Source organism: Pristiophorus japonicus, chromosome 10, assembly GCF_044704955.1.
Source record: "Pristiophorus japonicus isolate sPriJap1 chromosome 10, sPriJap1.hap1, whole genome shotgun sequence".
NCBI classification, from domain to species: Eukaryota; Metazoa; Chordata; class Chondrichthyes; family Pristiophoridae; genus Pristiophorus; species Pristiophorus japonicus.
Genome location: NC_091986.1, coordinates 94638587 through 94659198, shown reverse-complemented (window position 1 = coordinate 94659198; position 20612 = coordinate 94638587). Strand labels below are relative to the sequence as shown.

The following is a 20612-nucleotide window of genomic DNA, read 5'->3' as shown; positions in this document are numbered from 1 at the left end:
GCACTGTGAGGGAGAGCTGACATTGCACAAAGGCCTTCACTTACCCATGTTGCCCCCAGCACCATTAAAGCAACCAGCAGCCACAGGGAGTCCAACGTGCACGCCCACTAGCCGCTGCACCCTCTCTTCCAGATCAGTCAGCTGGATATTTTGTGAGTCGCCCCCACCAGTGGCTTGTTGGTCGGCACGGTGGTGCGCCACCTTGGCCTGCAAAGCAATGAAGAGTTGGTAAGTGGCAGTTTCCAGAGGCCTCGGCAATGAGTTCAAGTCTGGGTCGATTAAATGCTGCTGTGCATCCGAGATGCAAGGGATCCTCCATTGTGAGTGTGCACACATACAGCAATTTACATCTATTTCAGCTACTATGTAGTGTTGGTCAGAACCAAGTTAAGGTGAAGGAGAGGCTGGCAGATCTAATGTGAGGAGTTAGGGGAACATGTACTCACTTTCATCACTCGAATAAGGTCGGTTAGCCTTTTCCTGCATTGGTTGGGGGTGCGCTGGTGAACTGAGGTCCCCGAAATCTCCTCCACAATCTCCCCCCAGGCATCTGTGAAGACACTCCTACTTGATCTCCCACCACTTTCAGGGAAGAGTAGACGCCTCCTTCCGCCACAGCTTCCACTAGAATTTCCAGCTCCGTGTTGCTGAAGCGGCTGGTCCTCCTTAAACTTTCCCTTGCGGCCATATCCTCTGATGCAAGTGAGAACGAAGTCATGTCACAGCTGCAAAACTTGCCCTTTAAGAAGGCCAGGGAGCAGCTGCATTGTCAGGATCAAATGGTTAGGAGCGGAATTGCGTGGTCCAAACGCCACTCCGCTACCATACCGCTGAAACCAGCGCATTACACCAGACATTACCACTCCGCTCCGTTTTGGGGCCGAAAAAGCTGAATTTCCATCTTAACACCACCCCATCCATCTCGGCGGTAAGGGATGCTAAAATGCAGTGTGTGTGCCCCCTTTCGGGCGGAGGGCAATTTCGGCCGTATGGTCTCATGTTATGTTGGTTTTGTATCAAATGCAGATTTTGTTCATAACGTATTTTCTAAATTTGTCCTATGTTGTTTTGAGGGAAAATCAAGTGGAACAATATTCAGAAATAATGTGAGTTGAAGCTTGGGCCATGTACTTAGTAATGGATCATAGTGCTTGAGGGAAGGAGTGCTTTAAGAAAAATGTTTTTAAATCGCTCAGTTCTCACACTGTGTGAAGATAAACATTTGCTCATGTATTGCATGCAACTTATCTGTTTAGTTAGAGTTTATTCTGAACTGCTGTATATCACTAAGACAATTTTTTTTACTGATGTATATGATCCAAGAAGTATATTCATTTGAACACTTTTAGACTTAGTTGTTGACCAAGAAAGAGAAGAAAATTAAAAGTCAAAGGAATGCTCTCAAAAATTTACATTTGTCATGTTTAAACTGGGCAGCTACAAGTAGCAATTATTGTATTATGAACGTGCTATAGAATTCATGCGCATATTTACGTAAATTCACTGCAAAACTCTTATGATACTACTGCATGCAAAATTGGCTTACTTAGACCACCTGAAGTAGGGCCCCCCTCATCTGCAGATATCTTTGAGTTCAGTCAGTGCAACTTCGTGAAATTGGCTGTGCACATTGGATATTCTAATTTCTTGTTTATAAGCAATGGCACTTAATATTGTAGGAAAATAGTGTTCCTGCTATAGACAGGTATAACCATGCTGGTGTGAGTGAAGTGATACTATTTAATGTTCGTCTAGTGCTCATAGTGTGACAAATTCTTACGGGGAGAAATTGCAGTAGCGCCTCATTTGGAGCGATAACTTTTGTGAAGCCGATGCAAACTTACGGTTTAGAGCTCCAGGAAGCAAGTGGAGCACTAAAGCAAGCGCTACCACTTCCCTTGGAGCACTAAAGCCAGCAAGAGGGGAATTAAGCGGTGCAGCATTGCACAATGTTGAATGCAGCGCTGCTGGGATCGGAGGTTTCTTTCCCCCCCTTAAAGGGAAGAGCCATTGCTGCAGGCTCTGCATGAAATCGATGTCCCTCCTCGCCGATGGCAGCCACGATCCGCGACAATCAGTCCCAAGCACTCTAACATAGTGCAAGGCTGATCAATCACAGTCGAAGAAAATGGTGAAAATTTACCGAAGGGCTCCAAACAAATATTTACCTTGCGCAAACTGCATTACCTTTAAATACCGTTCCCCAAGTGGCCAGCCTCCCTTACAACGCCTCCTGCAGCTGCCAATGTTGACGGCTGGTGATGCTGCAGTGGGCGGAACCAAAGTTCGGATCCGGGGCGCTGCGCAGCCGGGTGACGTCACAATCTCCGGGGGTTACCACCACTGCAAACCTCTACGGCAAGTTTGCGGGCATCAGTACTCTCGCCGAGCCCGATCGCAGAGCTGGTAGCAGCCATTATCCCCCCCACCCCCGGGGGTGCTAACGGGACACGCAAAGGAGGCCAATTTCTAGCATTTACATTTTGAATTTTCTCTACCAATAACTGTATTTTGTGTCTGAATCTTAACCCCATGCTAGTTTTTCAGAGTATTCAAAAATAGGCAGAATAATATGGAGATGTTGAATATTAAAGTCCAGGCAAAATTGAGGCTGTACATGCAAACAATGTGGGTGAACCTTGAATTATTTGTACTGCCATTGTTTTTCTGCTGAACAGTTTAATGTGCTTTCCTGTTATTATATATACATACTAAATCTTACCAAATATTGATTTTTAGAACAAAAAATGAATACATATCTATTTAATATTATTTCTGTAAGTGAGCTGAATTGCTGTACAGTATTCTTAAGTTTATTCAAATTCTGTTTATTTTGAGATAACTGGAAGATAAAATATCAAGGGCTAGAAATTGGATAACATGCAAAAACGGGTGGTGACACCACACAGACAACACCGTTATTTTGGTGTTGCCTGCTGATTTAAATGATTGCAACACAGAACCTACCATGCAATGCGGTGTTTCAGGCGGTGCACTCAGCAGGAGGGCCAATGTAACATGGCTGTAGCATCCCTGGAGCGAGGCAGCATTTTCTTAAAGCTGGACTGTCATTTTAGAACGCAGTCTTGAGCCCTTAAAGGGGAACAGCCTTCTAAAATTAAAAAAACATTTAAAAATAGACGGTCTTTAGCCCTTGGAGCTCAACTGCCTCTGAAAGAAAAAAACATTAATACTAATTCCAAAATGGCAGTCTTCAGCTCTTAAAGCTGAACTGCCTTATGCATGTAAAACAATGAAGGCCCTCCGGAAAGAAGGATGTGAGTCCTTACTATAAACTTCCAAAGTTCTCTTGATTCAGGGACCTTTCCTTTAAATTGGAACGTTGTGCCTGTCACTCTGTTATGTAAGAATGGTGAGAGAGAGAAATCAGGGAATTATCGACCAGTTAGTCTAACATCTGTTGTTGGGAGCTTTTAATTAAGGATAGGGTGACTAAACATCTTGAAAATTTTCAGCTAATCAGAGAGAGTCAGCATAGATTTGTAAATGGTAGGTCATGCCTGACGAACCTGTTTGAATTTTTTGAAAAGGTGACTAATGTTGTTGTTAGAGAAATGTCTATGGATGTCATTTATATGGACTTCCAAAAGGCATTCGATAAAGTCCCTCATAAAAGACTGTTAACGAAGTTTGAAGCCTACGGAATTGACAGCAAATTATTGACCTGATTAGGAAATTGGCTGAGCAGCAGAAGACAGAGAGTTGGAATAATGGGCAGAAGCTATAATTGGCAGGATGTGACTAGTGGGAGCCGAAATTCAGCCTCCTGAAAATGCCACTTACTGCTGGAAAACGGCGGCCACGTGGCGGAGTCGAATGGCTGCCGATTTGGAATCGAATGGCTGCTGCTCACAAAATTCTCCTAGGTGCTTTTTCCGTCTGCCCCTACTTCCATCCCCCTGTTGCCGACATTTCCTAAGTGCGTCATCAAAGCCGCCGAGCGGTGCCCCGACAGTTTTTTCTGTCGGTGCACTGTGTTTTCAGTGTATGTGACATGGCTGTGCGGTTGCCATTCAAGGGGAGGGTGCACTGATGCGGCCGGCATTTCATTTTTTTGTCGACCGACTGCCAAGTCGGCCCAACAATTATGCCCCGGGTTTGGCCGGGCCGCCAAATGGGTGCCAGGCCACTGACCCGGCCGAAACCCTCCCTGGTGGCCCAGTGGACCTAACTGAAATAATCACAGAGCTCGTAGCGGCTCTCCCCTTTAAGTGAAGGGGTGAGACGTGGTGACGCACAAGCGTCATGACGTCATCAGCGCTATGCTGACTGTTTTTCTTTCCAGAGATAGAGGAAAAGTGGTGTAAAGGTAAGGTGTATAGGTGGGTGTGTAAGAGGAAAGAGACAAGTAGGTGATTGCTTAGGGCAATTTCAGAGGACATTAGATGGCTATGAACAAGCTTTGACAGGAGACCATAGAAGGTAGCATAGTGGTTATGTTACTGATTAGTAATGCATTGGCCTGGACTAATGATTCGGAAACATGAGTTCAGACCCCTACCACGGCAACTCAGGAATATAAATTCAGTTAATTAAATAAATCTGGAATAAAAATACTAGTATCAGTAATGGTGACCATGAAACTACCAGATTGTCGTAAAAACCCATCTGCTTCACTAATATCCTTCAGGGAAGGAAATCTGCCGTCCTTGCCTGGCCTGGCCTATATGTGACTTCAGACCCACAGCAGTGTGGTTGACTCTTAACTGCCCTCTGAAATGGTCTAGCAAGCCACTCAGTTGTTCCAAACCACTATGAAGAATTAAACTAACAATAAAACCAAATGAACTGACCTCGGCACCGGCTACAGACACAACAACCGCACACCCAGTCCAGTCAACCCTGCAAATTCCTCCTCACGAACATCTGGGGACTTGTGCCCAAATTGGGAGAACTGTCCCACAGACTAGTCAAGCAACATAGTCATACTCACGGGACCATACCTTTCAGCCAGCATCACAGAATCCTCCATCACCATCCCTGGGTATGTTCTGTCCCACCGGCAGGTCAGACCCACCAGATCTGGTGGCACAGTGGTATACAGACGGGAGAGAGTGGCCCTAGGATTCCAGAACATTGATTCCAGACCCCATGAAGTCTCATGGTATCAGGTCAAATATGGGCAAGGAAATCTCCTGCTGATTACCACCTACCGCCCTCTCTCAATTGATGAATCAGTACTCCTCCATGTTGAACATCATTTTGAAGAAGCACTGAGGGTAGTAGGAGCATAGAATGTACTTCACTGTCCATCACCAAGAGTGACTAGGTAGCACCACTACTGACCGAACTAGCTGAGTCTTGAAGTGCCGATTGAATGATCCAGCTCAGCCTCCTCCTTGACATAAAAGCAGCATTTGACCGAGTGTGGCATGAAGGAGCCTTAGTAAAATTGAAGTCAATGAGAATTGGGGAAAACTCTCCACTGGCTAGAGTTATACCTAGCTCAAAGGATGATGGTTGTGGTTGTTGGATGTCAATCATCTTCGCCACAGGACATCACTGCAGGAGTTCCTCAGGGCAGTGTCCTGGGCCCAACCATCTTCAGCTGCTTCATCAATGACATTTCCTCCAACATAAGGTTAGAAGTGGCATTGTTCGCTGATGATTGCACAATGTTCAATTCCATTCACAAGTCCTAGATAATGAGCAGTCCGTGCCTGCATGCAGCAAGACCTGGATGACCTTTCGGCTTGGGCTGATAAATGGCAAGTAACATTCACGCCACTCAAGTGTCATGCAATGACTATCTCCACAGGAAAGAGTCTAAACACCACCTCATGACATTCAACAGTATTACCATCACTGAATCCCCCATCATCAACATCATGGGGGTCACCACTGACCACAAACTTAATTGGACAAGCCACATAAATAGAAGAGATCAGAGGCTGGGTATTCAGAGTTGGGTGACTCACCTTCTGACACCTCAAAGCCTTTCCACCAGCTACGTCAGGAGTGTGATGGAATACTCTCCTCTTGCCTGGATGAGTGCAGCTCCAACAATACTCAAGAAGCTCGACACCAACCAGGCTAAAGCAGCCCTCTTGATTGGTGCCCATCAATCTTAAACAATCACTCCCTCCACCACCTGCATACCGTAGCTACAGTGTATGCCACCTACAAGATGCACTGCAGCAACTCGCAAAGGCTTCTTCGGCAGCACCTCCCAAACCCATGACCTCTACCGCCTAGAAGGACATGGGCAGGAGGCGCCTGGGAACAACATCACCTACAAGTTCCCCTCCAAGTCACACAACATCCTGATTTGGAAAGATATCGTCATTTCTTCATCATCGCTGGTTCAAAATCCTGGTACTTGCTCTCTAACAGCACTGTAGGAGTGCAGATTGCAGCAGTTCAAGAAGGCAGCTCACCACCACCTTCTCAAAGGCAATTAGAAATGGGCAATAAATGCTGGCCTTGCCAGTGGTGTCCACATTCAATGAACACATTTTTTTTAAAGTGCAGATCTTGTCAAAGAAATTGGATATTTCTCAGGAAATTACAGATGATGTATCAAATTTTTTATGAGCAAAGTTCTGGAGGTGCATAACAAAGTCAAAAGGTTCACCACTGGAAAGTAAACTTTAGTTTTGTCTTTAGTAAAGCTAGCAACTGTACTAATATGAAACAAGGTGAAATGGAGGATTGACAGAAATGATGAGGCACTCCTTTTAAAGTGGACCAAAAAGATTGGCTGCTCCAGGTCAAGAAGTCAGTAACTTGTGTTTCTTTTCAGAAAAGCTGTGTTTGACTGCCCAGATAGTGGCTTTACAAAGATTACCAACAGTTAAAGTTGGTTTTGAATGTTTTAAACTGTATGGACTCTCTGAGATCTCTGCACTTCTCCAATTCTGGTCTCTTGTGCATCCCCAACTTTTAATTGTTCCACTGTTGGCGACCATGCTTTCAGCTGCCTAGGCTCCAAGCTCTGGAAGTCCTTCCCTCAACCTCTTTATCTCTCTCTCTTTTAGGATGCTTCTTAAAACCTATCTCTTTGACCAAGCTTTGGTTACCTGTTGTAATATGTGGCTTGGTATCAGATTTTGTTTGATCAAGCTCCTGTGAAGCATTTTGGGACATATTACTATGTTAAAGGTGCTATATAAATGCAAGTTGTTGTTGAACTGAAATTGATCACAAAGGATTCTGTGACATTGACAATATCTCTATTTTTCTACATAATCTGCAGAGATCCCTGAATTTGACTGGTGAATTAAGCCAATCAGCAGGCAGGAAGGAGCTGCACTGATTCATCAGTCATGCGGTCAATTGCTTCCTCACCAACATGCAAGAACTTCCCAATGCCATGAAGTCACATAAGATCCAAGAAAAGCCAGGACTTTCAAGGATGACGGAGACCTCAGGAGATGGAATCCAGGAATGATTTACTTGCCTAAATTCTAACTATAAATCCTAGCTTCAAAAACAAAAGTCAAATGGCTGGAAATTTGGTTCCAGCTATTTTGAGGCATTATTCTTGGCAGGGTGGTAAGTAAAGCGCCCTCTAAAAGTTTGCTCCTCCTACCAGGAAATTTGTTTGTACACAGTAAGAGGGAAAGGGGGCGCTAAATCAGGCATTCCACACCTGTGCTTGGGCGCTCCAACCGAAAACCTCAACGTTAAAATGGAAGGCAAAATGCGCATCTACCGAGGCCTGCGATCGATCCCGGGCCCAGCCGATTCTTAAAGGCGCAGCATTAGAAGTATGCGCATGCACAGTTCCAACTCGGCACGCTGAGCAGAGCAGAACAATTAAGTCATCAGGGTGAGTACCCTTTATGTTAATGCACCAATGCCATGACGTGAACATCACTGTCTCATACAATGTAAAGTCTTTGCAGTCCAATACAGTCCATACACATATCCAACGCCACCGTCCTCTTATCTCTGCCCACTCCATTGCTGCTAACCACATGCCTGTTGCTTCGTGCTTACAGATGATGAGCCAGAAGCCTGCCCCTGATCCTTCTACATTGCCGGTGCGGGAGGTGACGAGCGACGGACGACACTTTGGTCACTGAGCGGGACACTCCATCAGTCCCACCAAGTGGGGACACCACATCGGTCGAGGACCCTGAATTTCTGGGGTTTGAAGAGTCTGAGATTTATGGCCTCAGTGGCCTACAGCAACGCACAGTGTGAGGGAAGCTCGAAGGCTAGCTCCCCGGAGGGTGAGTCGGCCCAGGAGTCCTGCTGAGAGACCGGCAGATGTGGACCAAGACTTGGAGGCTATGTCCAGGGAGTCCATGCAAATGCACCGTGACCTCATGGGTGCATTGGAGATGGTCCTGGAGAGCATGGATGTACTTGCTCTGAGGCTGGGGAAGGGCATCTCAAGCATTGCCCGTTCCTCTCAGGCGTCCACCGAGCCCATCCTTGCCCGCTTACATAGAGACTTAGACTCAACAAGCGACAGTGGAGCCCCAGGGGGGATGACGCATGCCATGGTTGACGTGGCAGCAGCTATCGCATCACAGGCCCAAGCCATGCAAGGACTTTGTGCTGTGATGCTGTCAGTGATTGCTGGCATGAACTCTCAGACTGCTGCGTTTCAGGCTCAGTGTGCTGTGAATCAGTCGCAGAATGAACCATGCTCACTCTGACTGCTGCCATCATCTCTGTGTTCTCCACAGGCCAACGGGAAAGTGACAGTGCCGAAGCAGGCCAGCAATGTCTGCTCACACATATTGCTCCGGATGTTGACACTGGAAATGGAAAGTACTGTCCTTCCTCAAGATGACAGCATTCTGGCTTCCACCGCTGTCACTCTGCCTTTGCACCTGCCACGATCTACACCCGAGCACTCCGAGACTGCTGCCACCGATGGTGAGGTGGTGGAGTCTGCAGCCGGGCCTTCCAAGCCAAGAATTGGTCCAGGGCGTCCTGCTAGGCCATCTGTACTGTCTGTCCCACACAAACACAACAGCCCTCAAGCAGCCTTGCTGTGGTGCTGGGGCAACATTAAGGAAGAGCAATAGGCATGGGAGGGGGTAAAGGTAAGGGGTGGCAAATGTCAGAGGAAGTCTGAGTGAAGACTTTGCTCACCATGGACAGATGTCCTCATCGTGTAAATAATGGCTCTAAATATGTCATTGCACTGTTTGACACAATCTATTGTTGTGACTTTGTGTGCCTAATATGCCACATGGATGCTGCTGTGGGATGACTGATGGAAGGGGCGTTTGTCCAGACATTGTTTAAGTTCATTGTGTTTGATGGTCTTTCAATGAGACGTTGTGTTTTGTTTTGTTACATGCTGGGGAGGAGTTTGGTTGTGATGTTTGAGGCGACTACGTTGGTGTCAATAAAATTTTACTTTGACCGTTTTGCATTGACGATTGTGGACTTTAACAGAGATGTGTCATTATCGTCAGTATGAGCTGCATCCCTCAGCTTCCTCCAGTCAAGAGAACTGATGCATTTTAGAAACATAGAAAATAGGTGCAGGAGTAGGCCATTCGGCCCTTCGAGCCTGCACCACCATTCAATTAGATCATGGTTGATCATTCACCTCAGTACCCCTTTCCTGCTTTCTATCTGTACCCCTTGATCCCTTTAGCCGTAAGGGCCTTATCTAACTCCCTCTTGAATATATCTAACGGACTGGCATCAACAATTCCCTGCGGTAGAGAATTCCAGAGGTTAACAACTCTGAGTGAAGAAGTTTCTCCTCATCTCGGTCCTAAATGGCTTACCACTTATCCTTAGACTGTGACCTCTGGCTCTGGACTTCCCCAACATTGGGAACATTCTTCCTGCATCTAACCTGTCCAGTCCCGTCAGAATTTTATATGTTTCTATGAGATCCCCTCTCATCCTTCTAAATTCCAGTGAATACAGGCCCAGTCGATCCAGTCTCTCCTCATATGTCAGTCCTGCCATCCCGGGAATCAGTCTGGTGAACCTTCACTGCCCTCCCTCAATAGCAAGAATGTCCTTCCTCAGATTAGGAGACCAAAACTGAACACAATATTCCAGGTGAGGCCTCACCAAGGCCTTGTACAACTGCAGTAAGACCTCTCTGCTCCTATACTCAAATCCCCTAGCTATGAAGGCCAACATGCCATTTGTCTTCTTCACTGCCTGCTGTACCTGCATGCCAACTTTCAATGACTGATATACCATGACACCCAGGTCTCGTTGCACTTCCCCTTTTCCTAATCTGCCGCCATTCAGATAATCTGCCTTCATAGTTTTGCTACCAAAGTGGATAACCTCACATGTATCCACATTATACTTCACCTGCCATGCATTTGCCCACTCACCTAACCTGTCCAAGTCACCCTGCAACCTCTCAGCTTCCTCCTCACAGCTCACACCGCCACCCAGCTTAGTGTCATCTGCAAACTTGGAGATACTATACTCAATTCCTTCATCATTCATCTATATTGTAAATGGCTGGGGTCCTAGCACTGAGCCCTGCGGAACCCTACTAGTCACTGCATCTCATTCTGAAAAGGACCCGTTTATCCCTACTCTCTGCTTCCTGTCTGCCAACCATTTCTCTATCCACGTCAATACATTACCCCCAATACCATGTGCTTTAATTTTGCACACCAGTCTCTTGTGTGGGACCGTGCCAAAAGCCTTTTGAAAGTCCAAATGCACCACATCCACTGGTTCTCCCTTGTCCACTCTACCAGTTACATCCTCAAAAAATTCTAGAAGATTTGTCAAGCATGATTTCCCTTTCATAAATCCATGCTGACCTGGACCGATCCTGTCGCTGCTTTCCAAATGTGCTGCTATTTCATCTTTAATAATTGATTCCAACATTTTCCCCCTACTGATGTCAGGCTAACCAGTCTATAATTCCCCATTTTTGCTCTCCCTCCTTTTTTAAAAAGTGATGTTACATTAGCTACCCTCCAGTCCATAGGAACTGATCCAGAGTCGATGGAATGTTGGAAATTGACCACCAATGCATCCACTATTTCTAGGGCCACTTCCTTAAGTACTCTGGGATGCAGACTATCAGGCCCTGGGAATTTATCGGCCTTCAATCCCATCAATTTCTCTAACACAATTTCCTGACTAATAAGGATTTCCTTCAGTTCCTCCTTCTCACTAGACCCTCGGTCCCCTAGTCTCCGGAGGGTTATTTGTGTCTTCTTTAGAGAAGACAGAACCAAAGTATTTGTTCAATTGGTCTGCCATTTCTTTGTTCCCCATTATAAATTCGCCTGATTCTGACTGCAAGAGACCTACATTTGTCTTCACTAATCTTTTTCTCTTCACATATCTATAGAAGCTTTTGTAGTCAGTTTTTATATTCCCAGCAAGCTTCTTCTCATACTCTATTTTCCCCCTCCTAATTAAACCCTTTGTCCTCCTCTGCTGAATTATAAATTTCTCCCAGTCCTCAGGTTTGCTGCTTTTTCTGGCCAATTTATATGACTCCTCCTTGGATTTAACGCTATCCTTAATTTTCCTTGTTAGCCACGGTTGAGCCACCTTCCCCGTTTTATTTTTACTCCAGACAGGGATGTACAATTGTTGAAGTTCATCCATGTGATCTTTAAATGTTTGCCATTGCCTATCCACCGTCACCCTTTAAGTATCATTCGCCAGTCTATTCTAGCCAATTCACGTCTCATACCATCGAAATTACCTTTCCTTAAGTTCAGGACCCTAGTCTCTGAATTAACTGTCACTCTCCATCTTAATAAAGAATTCTACCATATTATGGTCACTCTTCCCCAAGGGGGCTCGCACAATAAGATTGCTAATTAGTCCTTTCTCAATACACATCACTCAGTCTAGGATGGCCAGCCCTCGTTGGTTCCTCGACATATTGGTCTAGAAAAAGCATCCCCAATACACTCCAGGAAATCCTCCTCCGCCGTATTGCTACCAGTTTCGTTAGCCCAATCTATATGTAGAATAAAGTCGCCCATGATAACAACTGTACCTTTATTGCACTCATCCGTAATTTCTTGTTTGATGCTGTCCCCAACCTCATTACTACTGTTTGGTGGTCTGTACACAACTCCCACTAGCGTTATCTGCCTTTTGGTAGAAGCTCTATCCATACAGATGCCACATCATGCAAGCTAATGTCCTTCGTTACTATTGCGTTAATTTCCACTTTAACCAACAACGCTACCCCACCTCCTTTTCCTTTCTGTCTATCCTTCCTGAATGTTGAATACCCCTGGATGTTGAGTTCCGAGCCTTGGTCACCCTGGAGCCATGTCTCCTTAATCCCAATTATATCATATTTGTTAATAGCTGCATGCACAGTTAACTCGTCCATCTTATTACGAATATCCCTCGCATTGAAGCACAGAGCCTTCAGGCTTGTCTTTTTAACACACTTTGCCCCTTTAGAATTTTGCTGTAATGTGGCCCTTTTTGATTTTTGCCTTGGGTTCCTCTGTCTCCCTGCATAGGTTCCCATCCCCCTGCTATATTAGTTTAACCCCTCCCCTTGATGCGTGGCTCTTGCACCGGCAGCATTGCCATGCTGCCTCTACCATTAATGGTGCTCCTCCTGGTATGGCTGACCATTTGGGGCCATGCCAGGCTCCTGTTCCTCGTCCTCCTCCTGAGGTGGTCTTGCAATCCCCACTGGCAATGCCTGTCCCCTCATGATGGCTGTGTAGCATGCAGCACACGACAATAAAGAGCGACACCTGTTGAGGGGCATATTGAAGGTTGCCGCCAGAGCAGTCCAAGCATCAGAAATGCTGCTTGAGCACTCCTACTGTCTGCTTGAAGATGTTGCGGGTGGCTGCATGGCTCTCATTATAGCAATGCTCCGCTTGTGTGGAGGGGTTGCGGAGGAAGGTTATTAGCCAGGTAGATAGGCTGTACCCTTTGTCCCTGAGCAGCTAGCTGCGCCCATCCCATGGTGGCCAAAACAATCATAGCACAGTGCTCTCACGCAGGATGAAAGCATCATGCGCGCACCCTAGATAGCGGGCATTCACTGCGAGGATGCGCTGCGTGTGGTTGCATACCAACTGCATGCTTAGGGAGTGGTATCCCTTTGGGTTTCTGAATACCTCTGCATTGTCGAATGGTGCTCACAGGGCCATGTGTGTGCAGTCAATGGCTCCTTGAACCCTCAGGAAGCCTGCAAACCTGCCAAACCCACATGCCCGCTCATTCTGGCTCTTCCTGCTCATTGGGAATGGTATCAAATCCATTCTGCGGGCGCAGAGAGCCTTTGTGACATGGCGAATGCAGTGATGAGCATCATATTAAGAGACTCTGCATACATCCCCTGATGCTGTCTGGATGGAGCCGGAGGCATAGAAAGCCAGCGCCACAGTGATCTTCACTGCGATGGGCAGCGCAGTCTTGGTGCCGATCTGAGGCTGCTGGTCTGCTTATAGATGGCATGTCTATATCAGCACTTCCTTTCAGAAGCGCAGCTTTCTCACACACTGCTCCTCAGAGAGATGGAGGTATGAGTGTTGCTGCCTGTAAATTCGTCGGAGTGGGGGGGGGGGTGTGGCGTGGCGGGGGGAGTAATGCCTCCTGTCCAGACCTCTGCGGCCTCTCCTCATTCATGGCCAACATCCCTTCTATTTTCATATTGTCTAACCAGAGCGTAGAGTAGTCAACGCTGGCGAACTAGTAATGCACTCATTAAATTATTTTACTCAAGTTGTAAGGACCCTGTAATGGCAGATCATTCTTCCGATTTAAAGTCAGAGGTTCACACAGCGTGCTCTGCAGAAATGTTTCACTCAATGTGACCTTCGATATATGTTCCTCCTCCCTCCCTTTAAACAGGCTGCAGGTAGCCTCAACAGAAGGTGGTACCACCTGGTTTCTCCGGCATGATTAGGGGCAGACGCATCTAATTTTGCGACCGGGATGCTAGCGGGTCACTGCACGATGACTGACGTAATGATCTGGCTGAAAGTACACAGCGAGGCGGTAGTACTTTGTGCCGGCGCAAAACCGGCACCTAATTTCCCAGCGGGGCACTGCAAGCTGCACGGCCGTGCGGTAAGCAATTCAGGAAGCATTACTGCCCCTCCAGTGCGCTAACAGAGGCTCTACACTACCGAATTTCCAGCCCAAACAACCAGAGTTTTTCTTCAGAATTGATTCAGGTGGACTACCTAACTTTAAAATTATTTAGCATGAGCTACCTGGCTACTTAAAAAAAAATAGCAGCTTTACACTACGCTGAAATTCAACCTGGTATGAGATAGCCTCCTGGATGGGTCTCGCACGGCTTGACTTTAGTGCATTCAGGAATCAAATCAGTTGAAATACTATTCTCATGCTGCGCAACAAAATCAATTTGCGTTAACCTGCAAGTGGCAAAACAACTACACTCTTAACGGAAGTGATTTTGGATTTTACAATGGGCTTCTGACTTACAAATCCTAATGTCAGACTTGATCCAATCAGGACATGAACAAAACTAAAGAACATGGGGGTTGAAGTGATGCCAGGAAATGCGGGGATAGAGGCCAATACCATGGTTCTTGATGAAGGTGGTGCTGGTTCATGACCTATTTTGCACTATGATTCTACTTATTCACATTTTCTTTCCAAAGGTACATTAAATATGGTACAACCATAACGCTTTGCAAAAGACATGAGTTTTTTTTTAGACAAACAGAAGTGAAGGGAGAAGAGGAACACAGACGTGAAGTAGGAGAGAAAGAAAAATAAACAAACTGGCATTTATATAACACCTTATCATAATGTCTCAACTTTGTATACAATGAACTACGATACCAATGTAACTACACTTCAAATGGAATAGAGAATTGAAAGAGGAAGGAAAGCAAGAAAGTGAATTGAATAAGGAAAAATAAATAGATATATTTTTATTTTCAGACTTACCAATACCCTTAGTTTCTCACATTCACCTGGCTCTGAGGATTGTTTTGATGGGGTCCAGCCTGAAAAAGTTTGCAAACCACTATATTAGACTGATCAACAGCAGGTGCAAAAGGTAGAGTTTGTGCAAGAAACGGCAGAAAGACAGGTACAGGGGAATAGTGAGAGTGAAACTTTCCCTGACAGCTAGAATAGTCTGTTGCTTCCCCAGCACAGAATAAATAGAAGAATAAAAGCAAACATTTTTTCAAGCAAAACAGGACTGCTTTATAGAGTTTAATTTATTACAGGATATTTTGCAGATTATAAAACATTGGTCACAAGAGCCTAGCAGTAGAAGATGGATATGGTGCAAGAGTTATAAACATAGAAACATAGAAAATAGGTGCAGGAGTAGGCCATTCGGCCCTTCGAGCCTGCACCACCATTCAATATGATCATGGCTGATCATGCAACTTCGGTACCTCATTCCTGCTTTCTCTCCATACCCCTTGATCCCTTTAGCCGTAAGGGCCACATTTAACTCCTTTTTGAATATATATAACGAACTGACTTCAACAACTTTCTGTGGTAGAGAATTCCACAGGTTCACAATTCTCTGAGTGAAAAAGTTTCTCCTCATCTCGGTCCTAAATGGCTTACCCCTTATCCTTAGACTGTGACCCCTGGTTCTGGACTTCCCCAACATCGGGAACATTCTTTCTGCATCTAACCTGTCCAATCCCATCAGAATTTTATATGTTTCTATGAGGTCCCCTCTCATTCTTCTATCAGGCCCCCTCCAGCGGTGATCAGGCCCCCTCCAATGGCGATCAGGCCCCCTCCAACGGCGACCAGGCCCCCTCCAACGGTGACCGGGCCCCACGCAACGGCAACTGGACCTCCTCCAACGGTGACCGGACCTCCGGTGACGATTGGGCCTCCTCCAGTGGCTTTCAGTCCCCCTCCAACGACGATCGGGCCCCCTCCAGCGACAATCGGGCCTCCTCTAGCGACGAGGACTGGGCCTCTCCTCTTCAGTGACGATGGCTAGCCTCTCCTCCCTCAACGGCGGCTGGACCTCAACTCTTCAACGGTGATCGGGCTTTCTTCCCCTTCAATGATGACTAGGCCTCTCCTTTCCCGCTGATGGCCCGGCTTCTTCTCCCCCAGCACGTGGTGAGTATCATGGCTGTGACCACCCTGACCTTCCACACTGAACTCCAGGGGACCACTGACCCCCTCAATGTCTGCCCCCAACCAAGCAGCAGGCCACCTACCATCAAGTGCGCTACTCAGCGCTGAGCTTGCGGCCAACATCTCACTGTAGGCAACTAGGCTCTTATAGCAGTGCCTAATCTCCAGTCCTCTCGGACCCCCTTGCCACTGGACCAAGACCTTGCTCAGCTAAGCTCGTGCGGTGGTCGGTTTGCAATGACCACCCCACTTTAAAAGAACTCACGCACAGGCATCTTCCACTCATTTAATATGAAGTTCGGGGCCTGGAACGTCATGACCCTAATGGACAACTCCAACAGCGACAGGCCGGAACGCCACCCCGCCATAGACTCTTTGACATCGACATCGCCGCCATAAGCGAGACCTGGCGGGCAGGGGAAGGCTAGCTTAAGGAACATGGTGGAGGTTATACCTTTTTCTGGAAAGGAAAACCAGAGGAAGAACGCCGCCTTCATGGAGTCGGCTTCGCCGTCAAAAATGAACTGGTCGGCCGTCTCAAAGACTCCCCTTGCGGGATTAACGAATGCCTGATTCTTCTAAATTCCAGTGAATATAAGCCTAGTCGATCCAGCCTTTCTTCATATGTCAGTCCTGCCATCCCGGGAATCAGTCTGGTGAACTTTCGCTGCACTCCCTCAATAGCAAGAATGTCCTTCCTTAGAATAGGAGACCAAAACTGTACATAATATTCAAGGTGTGTCCTCACCAAGGCCCTGTGTAACTGCAGTAAGACCTCCCTGCTCCTATACTCAAATCCTCTCGCTATGAAGTCCAAAGTGCCATTTGCCTTCTTCACCGGCTGCTGTACCTGCATGACAACTTTCAATGACTGATGTACCATGACACCCAGGTCTCGTTGCACCTCCCCTTTTCCTAATCTGTCACCATTCAGATAATATTCTGCCTTCCGAATTTGAGGTTCAGAAGATTAGGTACATTATTGGCAGATCATGTTTGCAAGATTGACAAGTTGTTTAAGGTTATTCGTGACAGAAAAAGGACTCGACATTCGAGCTGATGTAAACAGTAGAGAAGAGGAGCTATTGTCAAGACTAATAATTTAATCAGAGGAGACTTTAAGGCCAGACTCTTACCAGCCTTGCGAGTGTGTGCCCGCTGTTAAAAAGGCCGTGATTGACAGCGAGGCGAGATCCCGCTCTGAATTCGACTGCTTGTAAGTTTCCAAAGTGCCGGGTCTGGCTGCAGTTAACAGACCCAACACCAAGCAGTGGGCCAGCCAATTAACATCATTTAGAGATACTTTAAAGGTATTTAAAAAGAATTTTGAGAGGTACTTATCATTTTTCCAAATTTTTATGAGGTTCACGATCCTCGATGCTGCAAAACACTGACAGAACAACTATCAAAATCAATGTGACCATGGTCCCTTTAAAGAAAATCGGCTGATGACGCGTTATCAAATGACATCATCAGACCCGCTTCCTTTTAATTGGCTGGGAACCTCATAGGGCGGGCTTAACCAGCCCAATCTAAGGAAGATTCTTTTCACAGTGCTGGCTGGAGCCAGGAGCGGGGTCACAATCCCCGGCCGCCCCGGACCTGCCACCGTTGGCGAAATCGCAGCCTAAGAGTTGACATATTTTTCATACTGCTTCAATACTACTTGCATTTATATAGCACTTAACATGTCCTCAGGATGTCCCAAAGCCCTTTACAATGAATCGATTGCTGAAGGGCAGTCACTGTTATGAAGCTAAATGCAGCAGCCAATTTGCACACAGCAAGCTCCCATAAATAGCAAATCAATGAATAATCTTTTGGTGGTATATGTTGAGGAATGATTGTTGGCTAGGCTACTGGAACCTCCCTCCTTTTCTTCAAATTGTGCATGGGATCTTTTATGACCAGTTGGGCAGGCAGACGGGGCCTCGTTTTAACATCAAATCCAAAAGACAATACTTCCTATGATGCGGCACTCCTGTGCTGTACTGAAGTAGCAGTCACGTCTGTTTAACAGCTGTTGAATAGTTCTAGGAAATTAACAAGATTAGGTGAAATTAGTGAGGTCAGATAATTCAGTTTTGTTGAGGCTACTTTTTTTTGTAAACAATAAATTGTATGTTTGAATTTCACAGGAATTCCAACAAGAAATTGACCAACTTAATCAGTCTGAAAGCTTATCAAGTCTTGACAGCCTAGAAATTGAGGGACAAAATGAACACATTGAACCAAATGATTCAATTTCTCGCTCAGCACAGAATAATCTTTCCAAGAAAATAATGAGGCCACATCCACCTGCAAAAAATCTCTTTGATTCTAGTAAGAGTGATTCTTATCCCCTAAAAAAGGAAAGTGCCTGGTACAATGACTTGGATAGTAGCAAGACTCCCATCTCTTCGCCAGGGATTGCAATGACAATTGAAACTAAAGCTTCAACTACAGAGGAATATTTGAGTGACAAGCTACATACATTAGCTTCTGAAAGTATTGAATCTAAATGTTTTGAATCAAGCTCTGAAACACATCAAAATGTACATTCAACCAAATTTTATAATAGCAATCAACATAAAATAGCAGATATGAATTCCCACTCTGTACAAAATCATCCAACAACTGCAGATTCTTCTGAAAGTTCTGTTGGCCAACTTGCTCATTTTGCAATGGTACCTTGCAATGCGTGGTCCACACCAGATCCAACAAATAGGGAAACAACACAACTTTCAGGAGTGAAAGACAGATTAGAATCTGTGCACCAAAGTGAATTTATATCAATGCATCCTTTAAAACTACCTTTAGCAACACCTGTCTTTTTAACCTTGAGTCAGGAATCACAAATGTGCAATGACAGAACAAAAATTGACAGTATAAAAAACAGTCAAAAGATCCAACAAATGCATCTACTACCATGTGTTGGCGCAGCTACTGGAATTACTTGTTCTCCTTTCACGTTGAACCAAAATACTGACATTCCCAGCAAAATTGACGACAACCATACATCGTCCAACAAATATAACTTCAAAGTCAAAAGCAGACATGATTCCGAAACAGCCAGTCAGAAACCTATTCCTTCTGAAGCAACATTTAATTCATCTGAACCTGACTCTGGAAATAATGTGACAGAAGAAAAAGAAAATGAACTAGTAACAAATTCATCAATGTCGACTACAAGGTTAAAAGCCAGCAAGAACTATTTCCATGAAAAAAATAATTTCAAACTACTGAAGGGGATACTTAAAAAAGTATCAAAGTATGAAAATGGTTATCCCAAATCTCTAAGGTCTGCAAGTGGTGTGCTTGGGATTCAGATGGCATCCTCTATCAGGGACAGTGTAGACCTGATAAAAATGAAACAAGTAGAATCCGACAAAATTCCAACAACGAAAAAACTGAGGTGGCTTGATGAGATTGAACAAATCAATCAGTTTAAAAAGGGGAAAGCTGAAAGTGCTGGAGAAGAACTGGAAAGTACAATAGACATTAAAAGTTCAGGATTAACAAATCAGATTCAATTACGATCACCTCATTTTCAAAGTAATAGCCATGGTGTTAGTGTTAATTCAATTGTAAATAATAACAAAGAACCAAAATGGAACACATTAAACTCTAATCTCAAGACTGCTGTAAATTGTGACCTTTCTGGGCACCAGCAGAGTGAAACCTGGGGAGCCATCACAGTGACAGCTCCTGTAATTGCAGAAACAGCTTCTGTGACCCACAGAGTAATGTCAGCTCTGTCACCTGGTCACCATTTTATTAAACAAGCTTGGGCAGCCACAGGAAATAGAAGCATAGCCCAAAAAACTGCAAAACAAAATATTTCCAAACTTGAGAAACCCTTGATAAGGAAAGGGCATGCTAAAGTGATCAGAAGAACCCATTCTGCTAAGGTTTGTTTTGGTACAGGAGGCAGCTGCAGGAAAGGTACCATAATCCGGCCCCAGTCTGCCAGTGAAGTGATGAAATCTCAGGGTAAAATAATGGTACCCCATCCTCCATCTAAACCAGCCATTGACAGCAAGCAGTGTCAAAGGGCAACTGGCAATTTTAATAGCAGTTGGCAATCACAGATACACCCTGCTAATGTTATTGACATCTGTTCCAATACACCAAGGGAAATCATGCCAGAAGATCATCATACTTCTAGTACAAATATCGCAGAGAATGCAGTAGTCTCGGGCCTTTGGCCTCAGGTAGATTCTTCGAGCAATATCAACACCATCACAACAGTCCCTTCATCCTATTCAGTGTCTCCATATGAAACTGTTACTCAAGCAACGTGTTCAGTAAATGCTACCCAAACTGTGTCCCAACAAGACAATGTAAGCAATGGCACCAAACAAGGTCCTGTTTATGGAGGGAATAGATTGTGTTTGGACTGCACACCAACTGATGAAGAAATTGCATTGCTTTGGCATGAAGTGCGCAGTGCCTTGGCACAAAAGGACTCGGCAGGTGGTAAGAAAAATTATTAACATGCAGTTTCTTAATAAAAATTGGAAAGGTTTTTTATTAACTTTTTTAAAACATAAAGGGCTAAACTTTCACCATTTTCGGTGGTTTTCTCAGCGGTACAGCTGTTTTTGGGAGAGAAACCG

At 45.4% G+C, this 20612-nt stretch overlaps 1 protein-coding gene across 9 annotated transcripts in view; it reads left to right on the top strand.

The window, feature by feature from the left end:
* Positions 1 to 20612, top strand: part of cep126 (centrosomal protein 126) — a 272751-nt gene that overhangs the window by 170326 nt on the left and 81813 nt on the right. For all 9 annotated transcript variants that reach the window (XM_070891920.1, XM_070891919.1, XM_070891918.1 and 6 more), the window contains one exon: positions 18153 to 20472. In XM_070891920.1, the coding sequence (XP_070748021.1) occupies positions 18153 to 20472 (2320 nt within the window). The remainder of the gene's footprint in view (positions 1 to 18152; positions 20473 to 20612) is intronic.